The 19,668-nt window shown below is 38.8% G+C and overlaps 1 protein-coding gene across 3 annotated transcripts in view; it reads left to right on the top strand.

The window, feature by feature from the left end:
* NDC80 (NDC80 kinetochore complex component) overlaps positions 1 to 19,668 on the top strand; it is a 48,743-nt gene that overhangs the window by 23,046 nt on the left and 6,029 nt on the right. Inside the window, exons 11-17 of one of the 3 annotated variants that reach the window (XM_089305283.1) lie at positions 4,256 to 4,461; positions 6,301 to 6,453; positions 9,561 to 9,650; positions 12,757 to 12,849; positions 14,041 to 14,171; positions 17,570 to 17,672; positions 18,912 to 19,597. In XM_089305283.1, the coding sequence (XP_089161409.1) occupies positions 4,256 to 4,461; positions 6,301 to 6,453; positions 9,561 to 9,650; positions 12,757 to 12,849; positions 14,041 to 14,171; positions 17,570 to 17,672; positions 18,912 to 19,181 (1,046 nt within the window). In that variant the 3' untranslated portion in view covers positions 19,182 to 19,597. Of the gene's footprint in view, positions 1 to 4,255; positions 4,462 to 6,300; positions 6,454 to 9,560; positions 9,651 to 12,742; positions 12,850 to 14,040; positions 14,172 to 17,569; positions 17,673 to 18,911; positions 19,598 to 19,668 lie in introns of those variants that run through there. The other 2 variants (XR_016214130.1, XM_002713610.6) reach the window with 2 other exon arrangements.

Below are 19,668 nucleotides of genomic sequence, written 5' to 3' on the forward strand. Positions count from 1 at the left end.
GCCTTCGGATCAGCGCGCCGGCTGTGGCAGCCATTGGAGGGTGAACCAACGCCAAAAAAAGGAAGACCTTTCTCTCTGTCTCTCTCTCTCACTGTCCACTCTCAGTCAATCTCAATCAATATCACTCACTTTGTCTTTCCTTTCAAGTAGATGAAAAATAGACAAGCTTTTTTAAAAAATGTTTAATCATGGGGCCAGCTTTGTGGTACAGCAGGTTGAACAGCCAGCTGTGATGCTGGCATCCCACTTGGGCCCCAGTTGGAGTCCTGTCTGCTCACTTCCAATCCAGCTACCTGCTAATGCACCTGTGAGAGCAGCAGAAAATGGCCCAAGCACTTAGGCTCCTGTCACCCACATGGAAGACCTGAAAGAAGCTCCTGGCTCCTGGCTTCAGGCTGGCCCAGCCCTGACTGTTGTGGCCATCTGGGGAGTAAACCAGCAGATAGAAAATCTCTCTCCCTCTGCCTCTTTCTCTCGCTCTCAACTCTTCCAAGTATCTAAATAATAATAATAATAAAACATATTTAGTCATATCTGCAAAGACTTTCCAGATAAGGGAATGCTTACAAGTTCCAGAGACATATTATAAAAAAATTGTGCATAAATTTTAAAAAATGTTTGCACCAGTACAAACATAGCTTTTAATTACATTTCTCCATGACCTTTCTTAAGATTTTTGTATTTACTAGAGAGACAATGAGAGCTCCCACCCAGGGGTTCACATTGCAGGTGCTTGCAACAGTCAGAGCCAAAGCCAAGACCAGGGAACTCATTCCAGGTCTCTGCATGAGCCCAGCCACTTGAGTCTTCACCATCTTCTACCTGGGTCTGCATTGGCAGGAAGTTGGAATCAGGAGCCAGAGCCAGGAGTTGAACCCAGGCACTCAGATGTCAGGTATGGGCATCCTAACTGGCATCTTAATCACTGGATCAAATGCCTACCCCTCTACAAATTTTTTGAAGCATCTTCATATTTCAGTGGCCATTATTCAGATTACTCTATTTTCTGGCATGTATTCAAGCATGTAACTATTTGAAGCCATGAGGGACCTACCAAAGACATGCTGAGTAAGAATATATATGTATTATAATATAAAGGTATATTCTATATAAATATATACGTGGGGCCGGCGCCATGGCTCACTTGGTTAATTCTCTGCCTGTGGCGCCGGCAAACCATATGGGCACCAGGTTCTAGTCCTAGATGCTCATATTCCAGTCCAGCTCTCTGCTGTGGCTCGGGAGGGCAGTGGAGGATGGCTCAAGTGCTTGGGCCCTACACCCGCATGGGAGACCAGGAGGAAGCACCTGGCTCCTGGCTTCGGATTGGCACAGCGCCGGCCGTAGCAGCCATTTGGGGGGTGAACCAACGGAAGGAAGACCTTTCTCTCCATATCTCTCTCTCTCACTGTTTAATTCTATCTGTCAAATAAATAAATAAAATTTAAAAATATATGTATTCTGTTACATTTTGCAATTAATAAACAAAATTCTTGATCTCTGCCTGCTCCAGCCTACTTGTCTGGTATAACCATCTTATTTTCCATCACTACTACTGAAGCAGCTCAACGGCTGAAACAGATTGGAAATAAGATGAAAAGCTGCAAGGGCTATAATTCTTGGGAAGCAAAAGCCCAATGAAAGAAAGTTTATGTATATCTTGTGCCTTAGTAACATCATTTTTATAAACAAATAACAATCTTAATCATAAAACTCTGGAAAATACTTGTGGCACATGTGATTGTTAGATAATTTCTTTGGTGCCAGAAGGAGAGCAAAGGAAGATTTCTACAAATCACAGAACCACTGGGCTTCAGTTTAAAAACTATTCTAGGGGCTGGCACTATGGTTATGCCTCTGGCTACAGTACTGGCATCCCATATGGGCTCTGGTTTGAGTCTGAGCTGCTCCACTTCTGATCCAGCCCCCTGGTAATGGCCTGGGAAAGCAGTGGAAGATGCCCAAGTGCTTGGGACCCTGCACACACATGGGAGACCTGGAAGAAGCTCTTGGCTCCTTGCTCCTGGCTCTGGATTGGCCCAGCTTTGGTTGTTCCAGCCATTTAGGAAGTGAATCAGCAGATGGAAGACCTTTCTGTCTGTCTCTCCCTCTTTCTGTAATTCTGCCTCTCAAATAAATCTTCAAAAAAAAAAAAAAAAAAACTATTATATTTTCCCAGGACTTTACCCATTTCTAGTTTATTCTCTTAGGATTTTATAAGTTATGTCCTTTGTAGGAGTTGTACAGGTGGTACTTAAGATTTGATTTAACTCTTAGTCTGTTAAGAATTGATCATCTTTCAAGTCAAGGTCAGTAATTATCTGGAGTAATGCTGAATCATTTTATTGTTTTCTCCAAATAGCTGATTATATGTATATATATGATTTGCTCTAAACTTTTAAATATTTTACACTTGGCCCTTCATCACTGTCCTTTGTTCTCCATGAGAAAGAACCATAAACAAAATTTTTTTTTTTTTTTTTGGACAGGCAGAGTGGATAGTGAGAGACAGAGAGAAAGGTCCTCCTTTGCCGTTGGTTCACCCTCCAATGGCCGCCGCGGCCAGTGCGCTGCGGCTGGCACACCGCGCTGATCCAATGGCAGGAGCCAGGTACTTCTCCTGGTCTCCCATGGGGTACAGGGCCCAAGGACTTGGGCCATCCTCCACTGCACTCCCTGGCCACAGCAGAGAGCTGGCCTGGAAGAGGGGCAACCGGGACAGAATCTGGCGCCCCGACCAGGACTAGAACCCAGTGTGCCGGCGCCGCAAGGCGGAGGCCGGCCCATAAACAAATTTCTTATAACAATGTTTGTAATGCAATTAATACTTTCTAGTATCAGTACTTTGTCTTCCTTGTCAACATTCAGTAAAGAAGTGTCATACTTCTAATTGTTGTTTTTGTTGTTGTTGTTTGTTTGTTTGTTTGTTTTTGACAGGCAGAGTGCACAGTGAGAGAGAGAGAGAGAGAAAGGTCTTCCTTTTGCCGTTGGTTCACCCTCCAATGGCCACCGCGGCCGGCGCACCACGCTGATCCGAAGGCAGGAGCCAGGTGCTTCTCCTGGTCTCCCATGGGGTGCAGGGCCCAAGCACTTGGGCCATCCTCCACTGCACTCCCTGGCCACAGCAGAGAGCTGGCCTGGAAGAGGGGCAACCGGGACAGAATCCGGCGCCCCAACCAGGACTAGAACTCGGTGTGCTGGCGCTGCAAGGCAGAGGATTAGCCTATTGAGCCACGGCACAGGCCTAATTGTTCTTGTAAGAATTTTTTCCAAGTTACAAATTGAATAGGAAAGAAATAGTTCTGCCATTCCAGAGTGATTAGTTTGAGACATTACTTTGACAGCCGTTAACCTAAGATGTTTTTACTCTATCAGTGTTGTAACATTCTTGATTATATAAAGCTCTACATGTCTAAGAGTAGGTGAGACATATTTAAATACTATATATATATATATATACACACACATATATGTGTGTGTATATATGTATATATATATAGTGGATTTTTTTGTGAAGATACCTATAATAAATGCATAAGTCATTACTTAAACCAACTATTTTAAGCTCAGATGTAGAGCTTCTCAAGTATTGTGCTGCAAACAGGTTATAGCAGAAGTCAACATTTTGATTGTATCAGTCCTCAGGATGATTCTCTTGGCCCCTTTGGTCATCCTCATCCATTTGTCCCAGTCTGCTTTAAAAATACTGTCATACTCTATGTAGGCCAAGAGTCACAAGAGAATGGAAAACACTCTTGCTAAATAGACAAAGCAAGAATCTAACCACTGAAAATGTCAGTAAAATAAGGGTAAGCTCTGATGTAATGTAATGTTTTTATACTTATAAAAAATTGTAATTTTTTTGAACTATTGCAGAGAATTATATACTAACAGACTATCTTCCTGAAGTATAAATCATCAAAATATATAGATAATATAAGCATACTTAATTTTGTGTAAGGCCACATATTTTTTTATATATATATATATATATATATATATATATATATATATATATATATAAAAAGAAAGAAAGAGAGCTTTCTGAAAACCATAGCAAGCCAATAGGGAAATAAGGTTCTTACATAAAATTTTAATTGTATCATCTTCAGCAATGTTATTAACATAGTGGGATCAAACAGAATTATCAAAAAAAGAAAAATGGAAATTTACACATCTTAGCTTTATTAAATGAAGGCATCCATGTCTTTGGAGGCATTGAAGAAACTAAAAAAAAAATTTTTTTCCAATGTAGAACTAGAATGTGAAACAATGAAGCAGGAGAATACTCGACTACAGAATATTGTTGATAACCAGAAGTACTCAGTCGCAGACATTGAGAGAATAAATCATGAAAAAAATGAGTTGCAGCAGACCATTAATAAATTAACCAAGGACCTGGAATCTGAACAACAGCAGTTGTGGAATGAAGAACTAAAGTATGCCAGAGGCAAAGAAACTGTAAGTGATAACCATTTCCAGAGTGGCAGCTCACCAGCGCTGACCTTATAAAAGTCTATCCCAGTTGAGAACTCAGTGGGTAAAGTGGTAAAACTTTAAAGCATTTGACATTTTACCAAAATAGTCTTCCCTTTATGTCAGTTCAGTAACACTAAAATTTCTCAGTCAGATCTAAGGTAGAGTATTTGATAACAGTAAACCAAGAAATAAGCAAAACCATCTCTAAGGCCATGAACGTAATTTTCATCAATCCCATTCCTTTTACTTTGCAGAAGAAGAAATCATTTCCTTTTCCTTTACACTATTCATCCTTCAAACATTTACATGACATCCATTGTGTGCCACTTACCATGCTGGACACAGGAGATAAAAATATGTAGACTCTACCATCAAGAAATTCTCAATCTAGTTTCTATTTTCTACCATGAGAGCAGGCCTCCGATAGCTGTTTGCACATGGTACTGAAGAAACATAGTTGGAAGAGTCATTTGGTGCAGCAGTTAAGATACCACTTGGAATGCATTCCAAATGGGACTGCCTGGGTTCATGTACTGGCTCTGCTTCTGATCCCAACTGTCTGCTAATGCACACCCTGGGAGGCAGTGGTGATAAGCTGAAGTACTTGTGTTCCTGCCACCAATGTGAAAGACACAGGTTGAGTTCTGGGCTCCTGGCTTCAGCATAGCCTAGTGTCAGCTGTTTGAAGAGTGAACATTTGAGGAATAAATGGAAGACATCTCTCACACACACTCACTACCCCCCCACCTTGTGTGTGTGTGTGTGTGTGTGTGTGTGTGTATCTGCCTTTCAAATAAATAAAAACAAATAATTTCTTAAAAGACACATATAGTATGCCTAACCCAGATTTAGTGTACATGGTGTAGGGAGATGGGTGAAGTGGTTTCTAGAAAAGCTGCCTTAAAGAGAGAACATGTGAACTGAATTGGGAAGTACAAGATGGGTTAGCATGACAAGGGTAGGGAAGTTAGCAAAGAAATATACAGGACAGCTCAGAGAAAACAGCCTGTTGTGTAAGTTTTTCATTGTGGCTGGGGTTAATAGCAAGGGGTTGGGAGGAACATAGTAAGAAATGAAACTTGAGGAAGAAACATAGACCAGATGGTGAAGACTATTTAGAAGTTTGGGCTTTCATGTTTAAAAGTTTTGGCTTTATCCTAAAAACTCCAGAAAGGCTTTAAAATCTTTAAATAGGCATAATCACATTTCAGAAACATCTTATTTTTTTGTAAACAGGGAAATGGGATATGAATCTGTAGCAGTGATCTAAAGCTGAATTTAGATAATGTTAGTGGAAGAGCAATGATATATTGTTTAGCAATCAATTATACTCTTTATTCTACAAATTTAGTGTAGATAAAACCTTTCATTCTTCGTGTCTTTTAAAACTGCTTCCCTTACTACTACATATTACTAAGCTACTAAAATAGACATAGTATTTTTTGTATAAAACAGAAAGTCATTTGGAATAGGAGTGCTTTGTTTATTTATTTGAAAGGCAGAGTTACAGAGAAAGAGGGAGAGACAGAGAGATATCTTCCATCCACTGGCTCACTTCCCAGATGACCACAACAACCAGGGCTGGGCTAAGCTGAAGTCAAGAGTCTGGAACTCCTCCAGGTCTCCCATGTGGGTGGTGAGGGCCCCCACACTTTGCCAGGTGCTTTAGAGGGAGCTGGATCAGAAACAGAGCAACCAGAACTCACACCAGGGTTGCTGGCATCACAAGCAGTGGCTTAACTCATTACACCACAACACAGGCTACAGTTGCTTTATTTTTAATGTTTTTATGTTTGATGTTTTTGTGTTCTCTCCTTACAGATTGAAACACAACTAGCAGAGTACCACAAATTGGCTAGAAAATTAAAACTTATCCCTAAGGGTGCTGAGAATTCCAAAGGTTATGACTTTGAAATTAAGTTTAATCCTGAAGCTGGTGCCAATTGCCTTGTCAAATATAGGGCTCAAGTTTATGTAAGTAATCATGACTACTTCAAAATTTTTTATATTATGATTGGTTATCTGTAAGAGTTTGAACCTCAGTATGTCCATAACCCAAGACTAAACGAAGAAATAAAACAGTGGAACTCTGTGTTCTTTCTTCTTAATAGTAAAAATCTTTTCTGTATTGTACCTAACTCTTCAAATTATAAAGCCTTTTCTTCATTTCTATCTACTTTATCTATTCAACTATCCAGTAAAAACTGTTATTACATATAAAATGGACATCAGGACTGTAAAGACTAGAAAGACCTAGCCCTTGCTCTCAAGTTGTTCCTAGTCCTCTCAGGGGAAAAAGACATATACAAATAAAGGCTGTATATGTGCTTCATCAGAAGTCATAATAATATCAGAAGACATAATATCAGTGCTTCCCAGGTAGTAGGAAAGATTCCAGAGGTTGTGACCCTGAAATGAAATCTTGAAAGATGATATATTTATGGAGGTGGTGTGTAGAAAGAGTTCTAGGCACAAGGACATACATGAAGGCATAAAGTGTCATAGAAAATTAAGGAGTGCCAGCAGTCCATAATGAGACATCTGCACCTAATTTTAAAATATGGCTAAGTAGATAACTTGGGAAAGAAAAATAATTGCTCTATTGCATCTTCTACCTTATTCACAGAATTTTGTATTTTACAAACCTCCAAAAATGCCAATTTTCAAAGTACTTAGTTTTTGAAGAATTTTAGGCAAAAGCTATGCATTTTTCCTTCTGGAAAATTATTGATTTACTCAATATTTATTTATTTGTTTTCTGTATACTCTGTTCCTTATCAGTGAGCTGCTGGAGATTAGAATACCCGGAAGGATACATCCCTACTTCTAGAGATTAAAAGGTTCTGATAGACAAATTTTGACTAAATCAGACTAGATTCATTTTCAATAGGAAGGGGAAAAAAAGTGTCCAGAAAATATTTAGACTCTTCCTAATTGTTTCTGAAGTCAGTAACAGGCTAACAAGGTAAGTAGATAAATCAATTCATCTATCAATAGATAACCAGGCAGTAAGGTAGGGTTTCTTCTCCACTGTTAGAGTAATTTGACATAGCTAGTACAAGAAAATAATGACCTGAATCAAATCACTGTAGCAAAGATTACCGGGTATATGCTCAAAAAAGGAGAATTGTACTTTGCCCTCTGGAAAATGTTTTACATGACAATAGAATAGTAAAAATGGAAATTGTATCAATTAGAGGCAATACTAAATTTTATAAGTAGTTTTTGGTGAAAAGTGTTGTTTTTTTGTTTTTTTTGTTTTTTTTGTTTTTTTTTGACAGGCAGAGTGGACAGTGAGAGAGAGAGAGACAGAGAGATCTTCCTTTTGCCGTTGATTCACCCTCCAATGGCCGCCGCGGCCGGCGCGCTGCAGCCGGCGCACCGCGCTGATCCGAAGGCAGGAGCCAGGTGCTTCTCCTGGTCTCCCATGGGGTGCAGGGCCCAAGCACTTGGGCCATCCTCCACTGTACTCCCGGGCCACAGCAGAGAGCTGGCCTGGAAGAGGGGCAACCGGGACAGAATCCGGCAACCCGACCGGGACTAGAACCCGGTGTGCCGGCGCCGCAAGGCGGAGGATTAGCCTAGTGAGCCGCGGCACCGGCCTGGTGAAAAGTTTTAAAGATAGTAAAGAAGCCATTGCATCTTTCGAAAAAGGGCAGATCAAAATTAAAACTCAGTAGCTCCAGAGAACCTACTTAAAACATAGCAACATACAAAATTTTCTTTTGGCTTGATGAGATATTTTGGAACTAGAGGTGATGTTTTCAACCTCTGGTGGTTGTGAACATACTAACTGCCACTGAATTGCACTTTTAATTTTATGTTAAATTCATTTTGACTATTTCCATTTTATGTATGGATTTCACCTCAATAAAAGAAAAACGTAATTAGAAGCAATGAAGTACTATGCTGAAATAAAACCAGAACAGAATATAAGAAATACCCACCAATTTAAGACTAACTAGTTGAAAAATACTGAGACAAACTGATACATACAGAGAACATAGCTTAAAAATACAATCTACAGGAGGTGTCCTGAGGCCCTATTTCTAGAGGACAGTTGGGTCCTGTGACAGAGAGGAAGGGCAGCAGAAACGTAACCCACATGGAGCTGAAGGAGGACATCTGTGTTCCTCTGGGGCCCCATGCAGGATCCAACTTCAGGCACTTTTGGTGGAGACAGGACATTAGTTCCCAGTGATCCTTGCCCTTAGGGAGAAATATAAATGTAGGTCATCTTAGCATCATTCAGAGGAATCGTAGTCCAGCATAGAACTCTAAAGGTTGCTGAGGTAGAATTAAGGAAAACATATAAGCCAGTTCCAAGGAAAAGTCAGATTTTTAAGGTAACTGATTTAGATTAATGGAAGCTTGATCAGCCCTTATGAAGGAAACCCAACACCACCCCATGGGCATGTCACCTAAGGGGACATAGTGGAATCATGGGGGTCCCATAATTGGGGAGGTTCCACATCTGGGTACTGATATGGGAGATTTGGTTTCCTTAGGAGAAACTGGCAACTGTTCTTGGGATAGGGATTCCTTAGAGACCAGGGTATATCTGAATTTAAGTCCATGTCCCAGTAAACTTTTTTTTCCCTATGACTCTCTTGTTGGAATCAGAGAGAGAGCCTGGCCTCAGGTCCCACAGTCTTCACCTAGAATCTAAGCAGATGCCCTCCCTGGCCCTGGCATCAGTTTATTCACCCTTTTCCTGGTATTGGACATCTCATAAATGAAAGGGGCAAATACTGAGTTGTGAACTCCAGGCCTTGGTGCTTTGAATTGGCGAGAATTACAACCCACATATACATTACTAAAACTACAATAAACTTAAGTGTACTTGTAAAAGGTTTATTATTATCAATGAATTTCTAGAACAGGTGAACAAATTTAAACTTTGCAAATATTCAAAAGGAAGATAAAGATATTACACTAAAAATTAGCATTGCTTTATTAGATATATAATAGCTTCACTATTTTTCTCCCAAAGTGACTCCTAACACAATGTGTAGATGTCTCATGAAAGAAATTTTATAAATATAAGCCATCTATCACCCATATTCCATTGTATTTTATAGGTACCTCTCAAGGAACTCCTGAATGAAAATGAAGAAGAAATTAATAAAGCTCTAAATAAAAAAATGGGTTTGGAGGATACTTTAGAACAAGTAAGTAATGAAACAGTCATTAAAAGCAAAGATGAAATTTTTGTACCTAAAATTAAGCACAATTTATGGTTTCTGATGGCTAAGGAATTAATCTTTTAATAAAATTGTGGAGAAATGAGAGTTGAGTATCCTCTTGACAGAAATATTTCAAGTAACTTATTAAGTATTTTAAACGTCCTAGTCTTCACATTATCACTGATAATGAAGTGATATGAAACCAAATTTCCCTTTTTTATAAATAGAGAATTGCCTCCTTTTTTTCTTTTAAGATTTATGTATTTGTTTACTTGAAAGGCAGAGTTAGAGAAAGAGATGTTCAGTCACTGGTTCACTCTCCTGTTGGCCACAATAGTTGAGTCTCCCATGTGGGTGCTTTCCCAGGCACATTAGCAGGAATCTAGGTTGGAAGTGGAGCATCCAGGAAGCAAACCAGCGCCCATGTGAGATGCCAGTACCACAGGTAGCACCTTTACCTGCTTTGCTACAACGTTGGCCTTAATAAAATTGCCTCTTTTTTTTTTTATTTTTTTAAAGATGTATTTATGTATTTAAAAGGCAGAGTTACAGAGAGGCAGAGAGAAAGAGAGAGGTCTTCCATCCACTGGTTCACTCCCCAGATGGCTACAAGGGCCAGAACTGTGCCAATCTGAAGCCAAGAGCTTCTTCCAGGTCCCCTACACGAGTGCAGCGGCCCAAGGAGTTGGGCCATCTTGTGCTGCTTTCCCAGGCCATAGCAGAGAGCTGGATCAGAAGTGGGACAGCTGGGACTCGAACCAGCGCTTATATGGGATGCCAGCACTGCAGGCAGTGGCTTTACCCACTACATCACAACACCAGCCGCAACCTCGTTTAACTTGAGATCCTTTAATATCCCTTTTTATAGTAAAAGGGATTTAAAGTGGATACTTTAAAAGTAGATATGTATCATTTAGGATTAGAGGCTTCTTAGCTGTGATAGATTATGAGGTTTTCTTTTTATCAAGTTTTTCATTCTGGACTGTGTGGAATTTCAGAAGAAATTGAACTGATATTCCTATAGACGTGTGTTTCCAAAAATACATTTCATAAAGTTGCTGCTTCTGAGATCCTTGAAACATCATTATCACCTGTTCCTCGGAGAGAATACTGCTATTGTAGTCAGTATAAATAATTATACTAGTAACCCACAGAAAGTTTTAAATTTTGACAGATTTTTTCCAGGCTTATTTTGCATAAGAAAGAATTTTTTCCACTCCTCAAAAATATAGGGGACAGCACTGTGACATAGTAAGTTAAGCCTCCATCTGTGACGCTGGCATCTCACATGAGCATCCATTCATGTCCCAGCTGCTGCTCTTCCAATCCAGCTCTCCGCGTGGCCTGGGAAAGTAGTAGAAGATGGCCCAAGTGCTTAGGCCCCTGCACCCACGTGGGAGACCTGGAAGAAGCTCCTGGCTTCAGGTCAGCTCAGCTTTGCAGTCATTTGGGGAGTGAACCAGCAAATAAAATACTTCTCTCTGTGTCTCTCCCTCTCTGTCTGTAATTCTGCCTCTCTAAGATCTGTTTGTAACAGATGAGTAAGGAATTTCATCATACTATTTATTTTTTTTAAGATTTTGTTATTTATTTACTTGAAAGTCAAAATTACAGAAAGGTAGAAGCTGAGAGAGAGAAAAATCTTCCATCTACTGCTTCACTCCCCAGATGGCCACAACAGCCAGAGCTGAGCTGAGCTAATCCAAAGCCAGGAGCCAAGAGCTTCTGCTGGGTCTCCCACACAGGTGCAGAGGCCCAAGGACTTGAGCCATCTTCCACTGCTTTCCCAAGCCACAGCAGAGAGCTGAATTGGAGCTGGAGCAGCTGTATGGGATGCCAGCACTGCAGGCAGCAGCTTTACCTACTACACCACAGCGCCGACCCCCATGCTATTACTTTAATTTGGGATTTCTGAAATACCAAATTATGGGAAAGTGATGAAGAATAATAACTGGTTAAACAAGTGCTCCTTTGGTATGATTATTTTGAGGTGAAGCCTAAATTTAGCTTACTTTAATTTGGTTTTTCTTTTTTGTTGGAATGAGCATGAAACCTATAGATTCTCAAAAAAGTGTAAACTCCAAACAATAGGAATAGCCTACTTTAGGCTAGGCCTGATGTCAGTGTTCTAGAGTTAAATACATATTTCAAAGACTCCTGATTGGAGAAAAAGACTGGCATGTATCCAGCTCTGCTGATCAGATTTGCATTTTTGTAGTTACATTATTGTTCTTTGGAAAAATGCCTGGCTATATTCAAATAGCAAATATCATTCAACAAATAGTTTTCTTTAACATCCCAGAAAGTGAACAAATAGAAAACTAGATAACCAACTAAAGTTGATAAAGACTAAATAAAACTAAATTTCAAAATGAGAGATAAAAAATTTATACTTATGAATAAGTTAGGGTAATATTAATAGATGTAATAATGTGAAATATATAATATGACATATATGAGAGCTTAGAAAGTACTCCCATAGGATATGGCATAGTGGGTTAAGCCACTGTCCACAATGCTGACATCCAATATGAATGCCAGTTCAAGTCTCAGCTGTTCCACTTCTGATCCAGCTCCCTGCTAAGGCATCTGGGAAAGCAGCTGAAGATGGCCCAAGTGTCTGGGCGACTGCTACCCACATGGGAGACCTGGAAGAAGCTCCTGGCTCCTGGCTTCAGCCTAGCACAACCCCAGCCATTGTGGCCATTTGGGGAGTAAACCAATAGATGGAAGATCTCTCTCTCTCTCTCATATCTCTCCCCCCATATCTTCCCTCTCTAACTGTGCCTTTCAAATAAATGAAAAATAATTACAGTGCAAAGTTAAGGGATAAGAGAAAATGATAAATTCTAAATCACAAAAGCACTCCCACAGTCACTTATGGAAAAACAGATACAAACTTCCTTAAAGTTTCATTAAAATTAATTCCTCTTTGGAAGCAATAAAATTTTTTTTGACATTAGAGTCCAAAAGGACTAGAAGAAATAACACAGTTCAGTTAGTTGACTGATAATATAAAAATTCTGTTAACTGGTTAAAAATGTCTTTGATATATAGTTATGATTTTTCAACCAAAGTTTTATTCCCCAAGTTGAACACAATGATAACAGAAAGCAAGAGAGGTGTGAGAACTCTGAAAGAAGAAGTACAAAAGCTGGATGATCTTTACCAACAAAAAGTTAAGGTAAGAATTTTGCCGTGTGTAGTATCAGCTAGTTAAAGCTTGCCTAAGCATATATTCTGATGTCTAACTGAAACCTTGCATTATATCCTATATAACTTGGTGTTTATTGTAGTCTTCTATTCCAGAGTTTATTGTCAGGAGTTATTTTACTCTTTAAAAAGAACCTGTTTTTGAATTAGTGCTCTTTTACAATAGAACACATTTATTCCTTTATCTTGTATTTTATGCTTAGATGTGTGATTCAGTGTCCTTGCAAGACCAAAATGTTTTAAACATAATCTTATGCCTTTTTATTGAGAGTTAGTTAGTATTATACATTTTTTATTATTATTTTTATTATTTAAGAGAGTTAGTATTATACATCTTAAGCTTAAGCCCCAATAGGGTCTTTTGTATATGTAATTGTCCATCAGGAGTCATTGCAAACATCTGTTGTGGACAAATTCCAAAAACCATTTACATGAAATTCAAAAGGTAAATAAAATAATAAGATTGTTCCCCCACCACTCTGCCCCTCCCCCTGACCAAGTGTTTCATAGAAGTATATAGAGGATTCTATTCATTGCCACTTATACAATTTTGTGAAAATTTTAAATACATCAATATATTTTTTTACTCATCTATGCCAACAAAGTATCAAGAATTGAAATATCTCATGATCTGTGTCATATTTAGGACCTATACATTTTTATTAAGCAATGTGAAATTTCTACAAAATATACCACATAATATGATCTACATGTGAAATGTGAGCTATTTGGTAATCATTTTTATTTTTTCATACATCCTCCATGGCAGTGTTTGAAGTTTTCTCTAAATCACTTGAATGAAAGATTTTATGATACTTCATCTTTACAAACCTAAGAATTAAAGAATTTGGACTACTTTGCCTAGCCATAGTTAAACACCTTTGTGTTTAACTCGTGCTCATGGAAAAAAATTAAAATATCATAGAATGTCCCATGAGTCAGTCTTGAAAATACTGCTGAATGAATCCTATATAGGCATCCTAAAAAAGGTCACATATATGTTTATAGTACAGAATCCCTAAAGGGGTATTTTAAAGTCTCGTACACATAAAGCTGTAAATATCCTGAGATTTTTTAATGCTTTACATAAATTTTTTAAGTCAACCTAAAGTATATAGAATATGAATATCTAAAAACCATAATCATGACTTTATTCTAATAGGAAGCTGAGGAAGAGGATGAAAAATGTGCCAATGAGCTTGAATCCTTGGAGAAACACAAGAACCTGCTAGAGAGTGCTGTTAATGAGGGCCTCAGTGAAGCTATGAATGAATTAGATGCTGTTCAGCGGGAGTAAGTTCTTCTCACCAGATTTATATGTTTGCTTTCATATTCATTAACATTTCTATAAAACTAGATGTTTGGGTTTTGTGGTTTTTTTTTTTTTTTTGTTTTTTGTTTTTGGTTTTGTTTTTTTTTTTTTTTTTTTTTTTGTTTTTTTTTTGCCTTTATATTTTGGAGCTATTTGATATGGAGGGAATGGTAAATATAATTTGAGCAAAACAACATTAATTTAACATATATTCTGCTATTATAGTTATAGCCAACCAAATTATTCATTGTTAGATCTAATAAATAAATGCCCTTTTAAAAAAAAAAGATGTATTTATTTATTTCAAAGCCAGAATTATAAAGACAGAGGGAGGGAGAGAGAGAGATCTTCCATTTACTGGTTCACTCCCCAGATGGTCACAATGGCCAAGGCTGGTCCAGGCAGAAGCCAGGAGCCAGGAACTTCATACAGGTTTCCCATGAGGGTGCAGAGACACAAACACTTGGGCCATCTTTGGCTTCTTTCCCAGATGCATTAGCAGGGAGCTGGATCAGAAGTAAAGCAGCCGGGACTTTTACTGGCGCTCATATGGGATGCCAGCACTGCAGATGGCAGTTTAACCCACCACACCACAGCACCAGCCCCTAAATAAATGCCTTTTAATTCCTGAAGACAACATAAAATTTTAAGTCAACTCAGATAACTTATATTTGTTAGTGAATTTTACTTTTTTTTAAGATTGTTTTAAAGATTATTTTATTTATTTGAAAGACAGAGAGAGAGAGAGAAATCTTCGATCCATTAGTTCACTCCCCAGTTAGCCACAACAGCCAGGGCTGAGCCAGACCAAAGCCAAAAGCCAGGAGCTTCTCCCAGGTATCCCATGTGGGGGCAGGGGCCCAATCACTTGAGCCATCCTCCACTGCTTTTCCAGGTACATTAGCAGAGAGCTGGATTGGAAAGTGGAAAAGAGAAAAGCTGAGACTCAAAATGGAGCCTGTGTGGGATGCCAGCATCGGCAGGCGGTAGCTTAACGCTCTACTTCACAACACTGGTCCTGTTAGTGAATTTAATAAACTTCACTAAGCTTCTCATATTTTTAAGTTGTATTTCCTAAAAAGTACACATATTATATAGTGAAAGATAACTGCACTATAAATTATAATCTGCTATAACGCAACGTATTCCTTCCTATAATCACCATGCAGTGCAAAATCATCCACTAAAAATCACAGGACCTATGGGAAAATTGGTATTGGGACATAATACTAAAAAACATCATCAGTGATACACATAAACAAAAGATGAGAAATAAAAATGTTCACAAACAAGGCCAGCATTGTGGTGTAGCGGGTAAAGCTGCCACCTGCAATGCTGGCATCCATATGGGTGCTGGTTCATGTCCTGACTTTCCACTTCCAATCCAGCTCCCTGCGAATGGCCTCGGCAAAGCGGCAGATGATGGCCCAAGTGTTTAGAGGTCTGTAACTCTGACTTTCACGTAAATAAATCTTTAAAAAAAAGTTGACATGTTTCACTAAAGTGTACACGTATTAAATAGTTGAGAAATACATAAATGCTACAATATGAGACCCTTCACCTTAAAAAGATCTGCAATTTGTTCTGGGAATGGGAATTCAGAGGATTGCAACCTTGTGAGTTATTTTAAAGAGGTGGAAAGAATATTATCGGAAATGGGATAGAAAATTGTAACACCAGTAGTGGGTGTATCTGGCTCACGGTATTTGCAGTGAGCTGAAGTAGCTGGGAGACAAAATTTAAGATGTTCTTACAGTTGCTTTGTGCATCCCTTCACATCAGCTGGATGCAATTTTCTGCATTCACCTAGTATTTCTTTATGAGGAAACTGGTATGAGTAAATGTGAAATTCACGGTATAATGAGGTTACTACATTGTGCTCACTGATACCTGATACTTAATTTTTAAAACCAACATAGTAATAACTTCAGCCATACTGTATAATAACTAAAAATGGTGGCATCCTTTCTTTGAAAAATATTCTGCCTTTGTGTACATAATTCTCTTGTATAGCCTATAAAAAAATCACTGTACTGAATACTTACTCCATAGCCTGTACGTATAAATTTGAAGGGTCTTCAAAAATTACATGGAGGACTCAGCACTGTGGCGTAATGTGTTAAGCTACCACCTCCAGCGCCAGCATCCTATATGGGTGCTGATATGAGTCCCAGCTGTTCTAGTTCTGATCCAACTCTTTGCTAGTACACGTGGGAAGGCAGCAGAGGATGGCCTAAGTGCTTGGGCCACTGCCACCCACATGGGTGACCTGGTGGATGCTTCTGGCTTTTACTTGGCCTAGTCCTGGTCATTGCAGCTATTTGCAGAATGGGCTAGCAGATGGAAGATCTCTCTCCATGTCTCTCCTTCTCTCTCTGTGCCTTTCAAATAAATAAATCTTGTTTTAAAAAATACATGGAGTGGCCGGCGCTGTGGTGTAGTGGGTAAAGGCACCATCTGCAGTGCTGGCATCCCGTATGGGCACCAGTTCGAGTCCCAGCTGCTCCACCTCCAATCCAGCTCTCTGTTGTGACCTGGGAAAGCAGTAGAAGACAGCACAAGACCGTGGGCCCCTGCACCCACATGGGAGACCTAGAAGAAGCTCCTGGCTCCTGGCTTCGGGTCAGTGCAGCTCCAGCCATTGCAGCCATCCGGGGAATGAACCTGCAGATGGAAAATGTTTCTCTCTCTCCCTCTCTCTGTCTGTAACTCACTCACTCTCAAATAAATAATAAAAATCTTTAAAATTTTTTTAATTTCAAAAAGTACATGGAAAAGCATTTTATGAAAAAATATGCATGAATTTCAACTTTTTACATGAAAAGAACTAATTTTTTAATTTGATGTTCTACAAACTTTTTAAAGTATACATTTTTTAAGTCTTTTAAAGGGCCTTCAGATAACTAAAAAATTCTTACATTGAGATTGCAAAAGTTCTCACATTGACAGTCATACCTCTTATTTATCTGTAGTCTATGGATAGAAAATTTAGTTGAGATGTGTTTGGCATGCACTTTTGTTTTTAATTTGAATTTGCCAAAAGGTAAGCTTCTGTTAACCCCTTTATGAATCTTTTCCCTGCTGCCAAAGCTTGTGTATTTATAATCCTTTTGGAGACACTGTTAAGACCATTTGCTGCAGAGCTTTAAATATTAAAGCATGAGGTTTGGGTGGTGTTTTTATGCTTGCAAAGAATCTGAAAATGTTTTTATTTCTGATTTAATGATTGATAAATGGACCTTTATGAATTATATGTATAACAAGAAGCACATATACCAGTCACAGCTTGGCTTTATTCAGTATGGAAAGAGAAGTGAGCTAACTAGAACTGATATAATTTATTTTCTAGACAACTTAAACAAGAGTTTGTATTCTACAGATATCAACTAGTTGTGCAGACCACAACTGAAGAAAGACGAAAGGTGGGAAATAACTTGCAGCGTCTTTTAGAAATGGTTGCTACACATGTAGGATCTGTGGAGGTAAGTGTGTGAAGGACTTTCCTCCATTTGAGGAAGGTTTGTAAGACTATGGTGTATTTCTGCTTTATTTCTATAGAAACTGATGAATTATATTTCTACTGAGAATGTGATCTGGTAAATTTATCAGAAGAATCCTTTCTAGTGGTATAATAAGGGAATACAGGGAAACAGTTGTGTGTTTTATAGAAGTAATCAATTTTGTTCTCATAAACACCATATAATGGTATTTATTGTGTCAACAATATAATGAAATCATTGCAACAGACCACATTCTGCATCCTGAAAATATGTTAGTACTGCATTCATACTACCGCATTTAGGATTTCATTAAGATGAAGCAGCATATCTCATGACAAGTATTTTGGTCCCTATAATTTCATATAAACACAAAGCATTTCTGAAACATGAAGTTCTCTTATCCCCACTTTTCACATGACTTGAAAGATCAACAGCAACTGTTTGTCCAGTCTGCTGCACAGAGACCTAAAAGCTAGGATAAATTGTGAACTATAAAATTCCTGAATAATTTATTTGGTGATAAGGTGTTGCCAATTGAGAATGATTTAAAGGAAAATGTTCATCATTAAATTAGTAGGCTTTCATTTTTCAAAAACATGAGCATAAAATACCCTATTTCTCACCAGCTCTCCTGCTGCTTTCTTACTTCCCAGTCCTATTAACTGCTTATTGGTGAGAATTAAGAAAAGCATCCTGAGTACTACATCAGAAAACCTAGATTCTCCTCACTTCCTGTTATTCAACCACTTAGTGGCTCTATAATCTTGCATGGATTATTTTCACAGTATTGTTCATCACTTCGTGGACTTTTGGCTCAGATCAAATGCAAATAGTATTGTTCATCTGAGCCAGAGGCCAGAAAATGATTTAAGTAAATAACTCATTCTCCAAAAGCTGTTCATGCATGAGAGAAAGTCCATTCATACCATAGGATTGAGAAAGTCTACTTAGTGTATCATTTTACTTTGTAAGAGTTGCACTAAACAATGGACAACATTCTTAGCACCTCCAGCTTGCTCAGTATTAATGCAGTAATAACTTGTCATTAGGGATTTATGGAAAAATAACTGCAACTATTAAAGTTTTAATCAGTTAACATAAGATTACATTTGAAAATCTGATTGTAGATTACTATTTTTTTTTAAGATTTATTTTATTCAAAAAGCAGTAACAGAAAAAGGCTTTCCATTGGCTCATTCATTCCCTAAATGTCCACGACAGCCAGGGCTGGTCCAGGGCAAAGCCATGGGCACGGAAATCCCTCGAGATCTGCCATGTGGTGACAGGAGCCCAAGAAGTTGGGCCATCTTCCTCTGCTTTTTAGACACAGTGATGGAGCTGGATCTGAAGAGGAGTAACTGGGATGCAAACTTGTGCTCAGAAATGGGATGCCAGTGTTGTAAGCAACCAATCAACCTGTTTTGCCATTCAGTCCCCATTACTCTTTTTTTTTTTTTTTGCTATTTTAAGAATGTACTTTATACAAAATAACCAGTTCATATGGAAATAAATCTACAGACCTCCAACGATCAAAAAGCTTTTTAAAAAGTTCTCTTAAAAAATTATCCGACACACAATATTGAACTAACTATTGAGGTGAGTGTCGCTCTCAGTGAAACAGGAAATCAGCAGACCACGACAAAATATACACACTATAAAAATAAATAGCATTCCCCCTTCCAGACTGGCCGGCAATGTTCACACAGCTCTGCTTTTGCAGCAGGAGCAGACTCCCTGACACGGTGTACCTGGGGCTGGTGGAGACGCCCTGGGCTCTCAGGAGCTGCGGCAAGGCAGGAGAGTGAAGTCCCTGAGCCCCAGAGAGGGAGAGAGAAAGGAAGGGCCACACAGTCCACGCATGGGGACCAGCATTCCAGTCACTTACGCTGATATATCCGCACCCCAGCTCCCACCCCATCCACCCTTTCAAAACATGCAGGACAACCATATGGTTAGCAGGCATTTCTACAAGAGTTAA

This window comes from Oryctolagus cuniculus, chromosome 10 (assembly GCF_051225735.1).
Source record: "Oryctolagus cuniculus isolate XC-2025 breed Fujian yellow rabbit chromosome 10, ASM5122573v1, whole genome shotgun sequence".
Classification (NCBI taxonomy): domain Eukaryota; kingdom Metazoa; phylum Chordata; class Mammalia; order Lagomorpha; family Leporidae; genus Oryctolagus; species Oryctolagus cuniculus.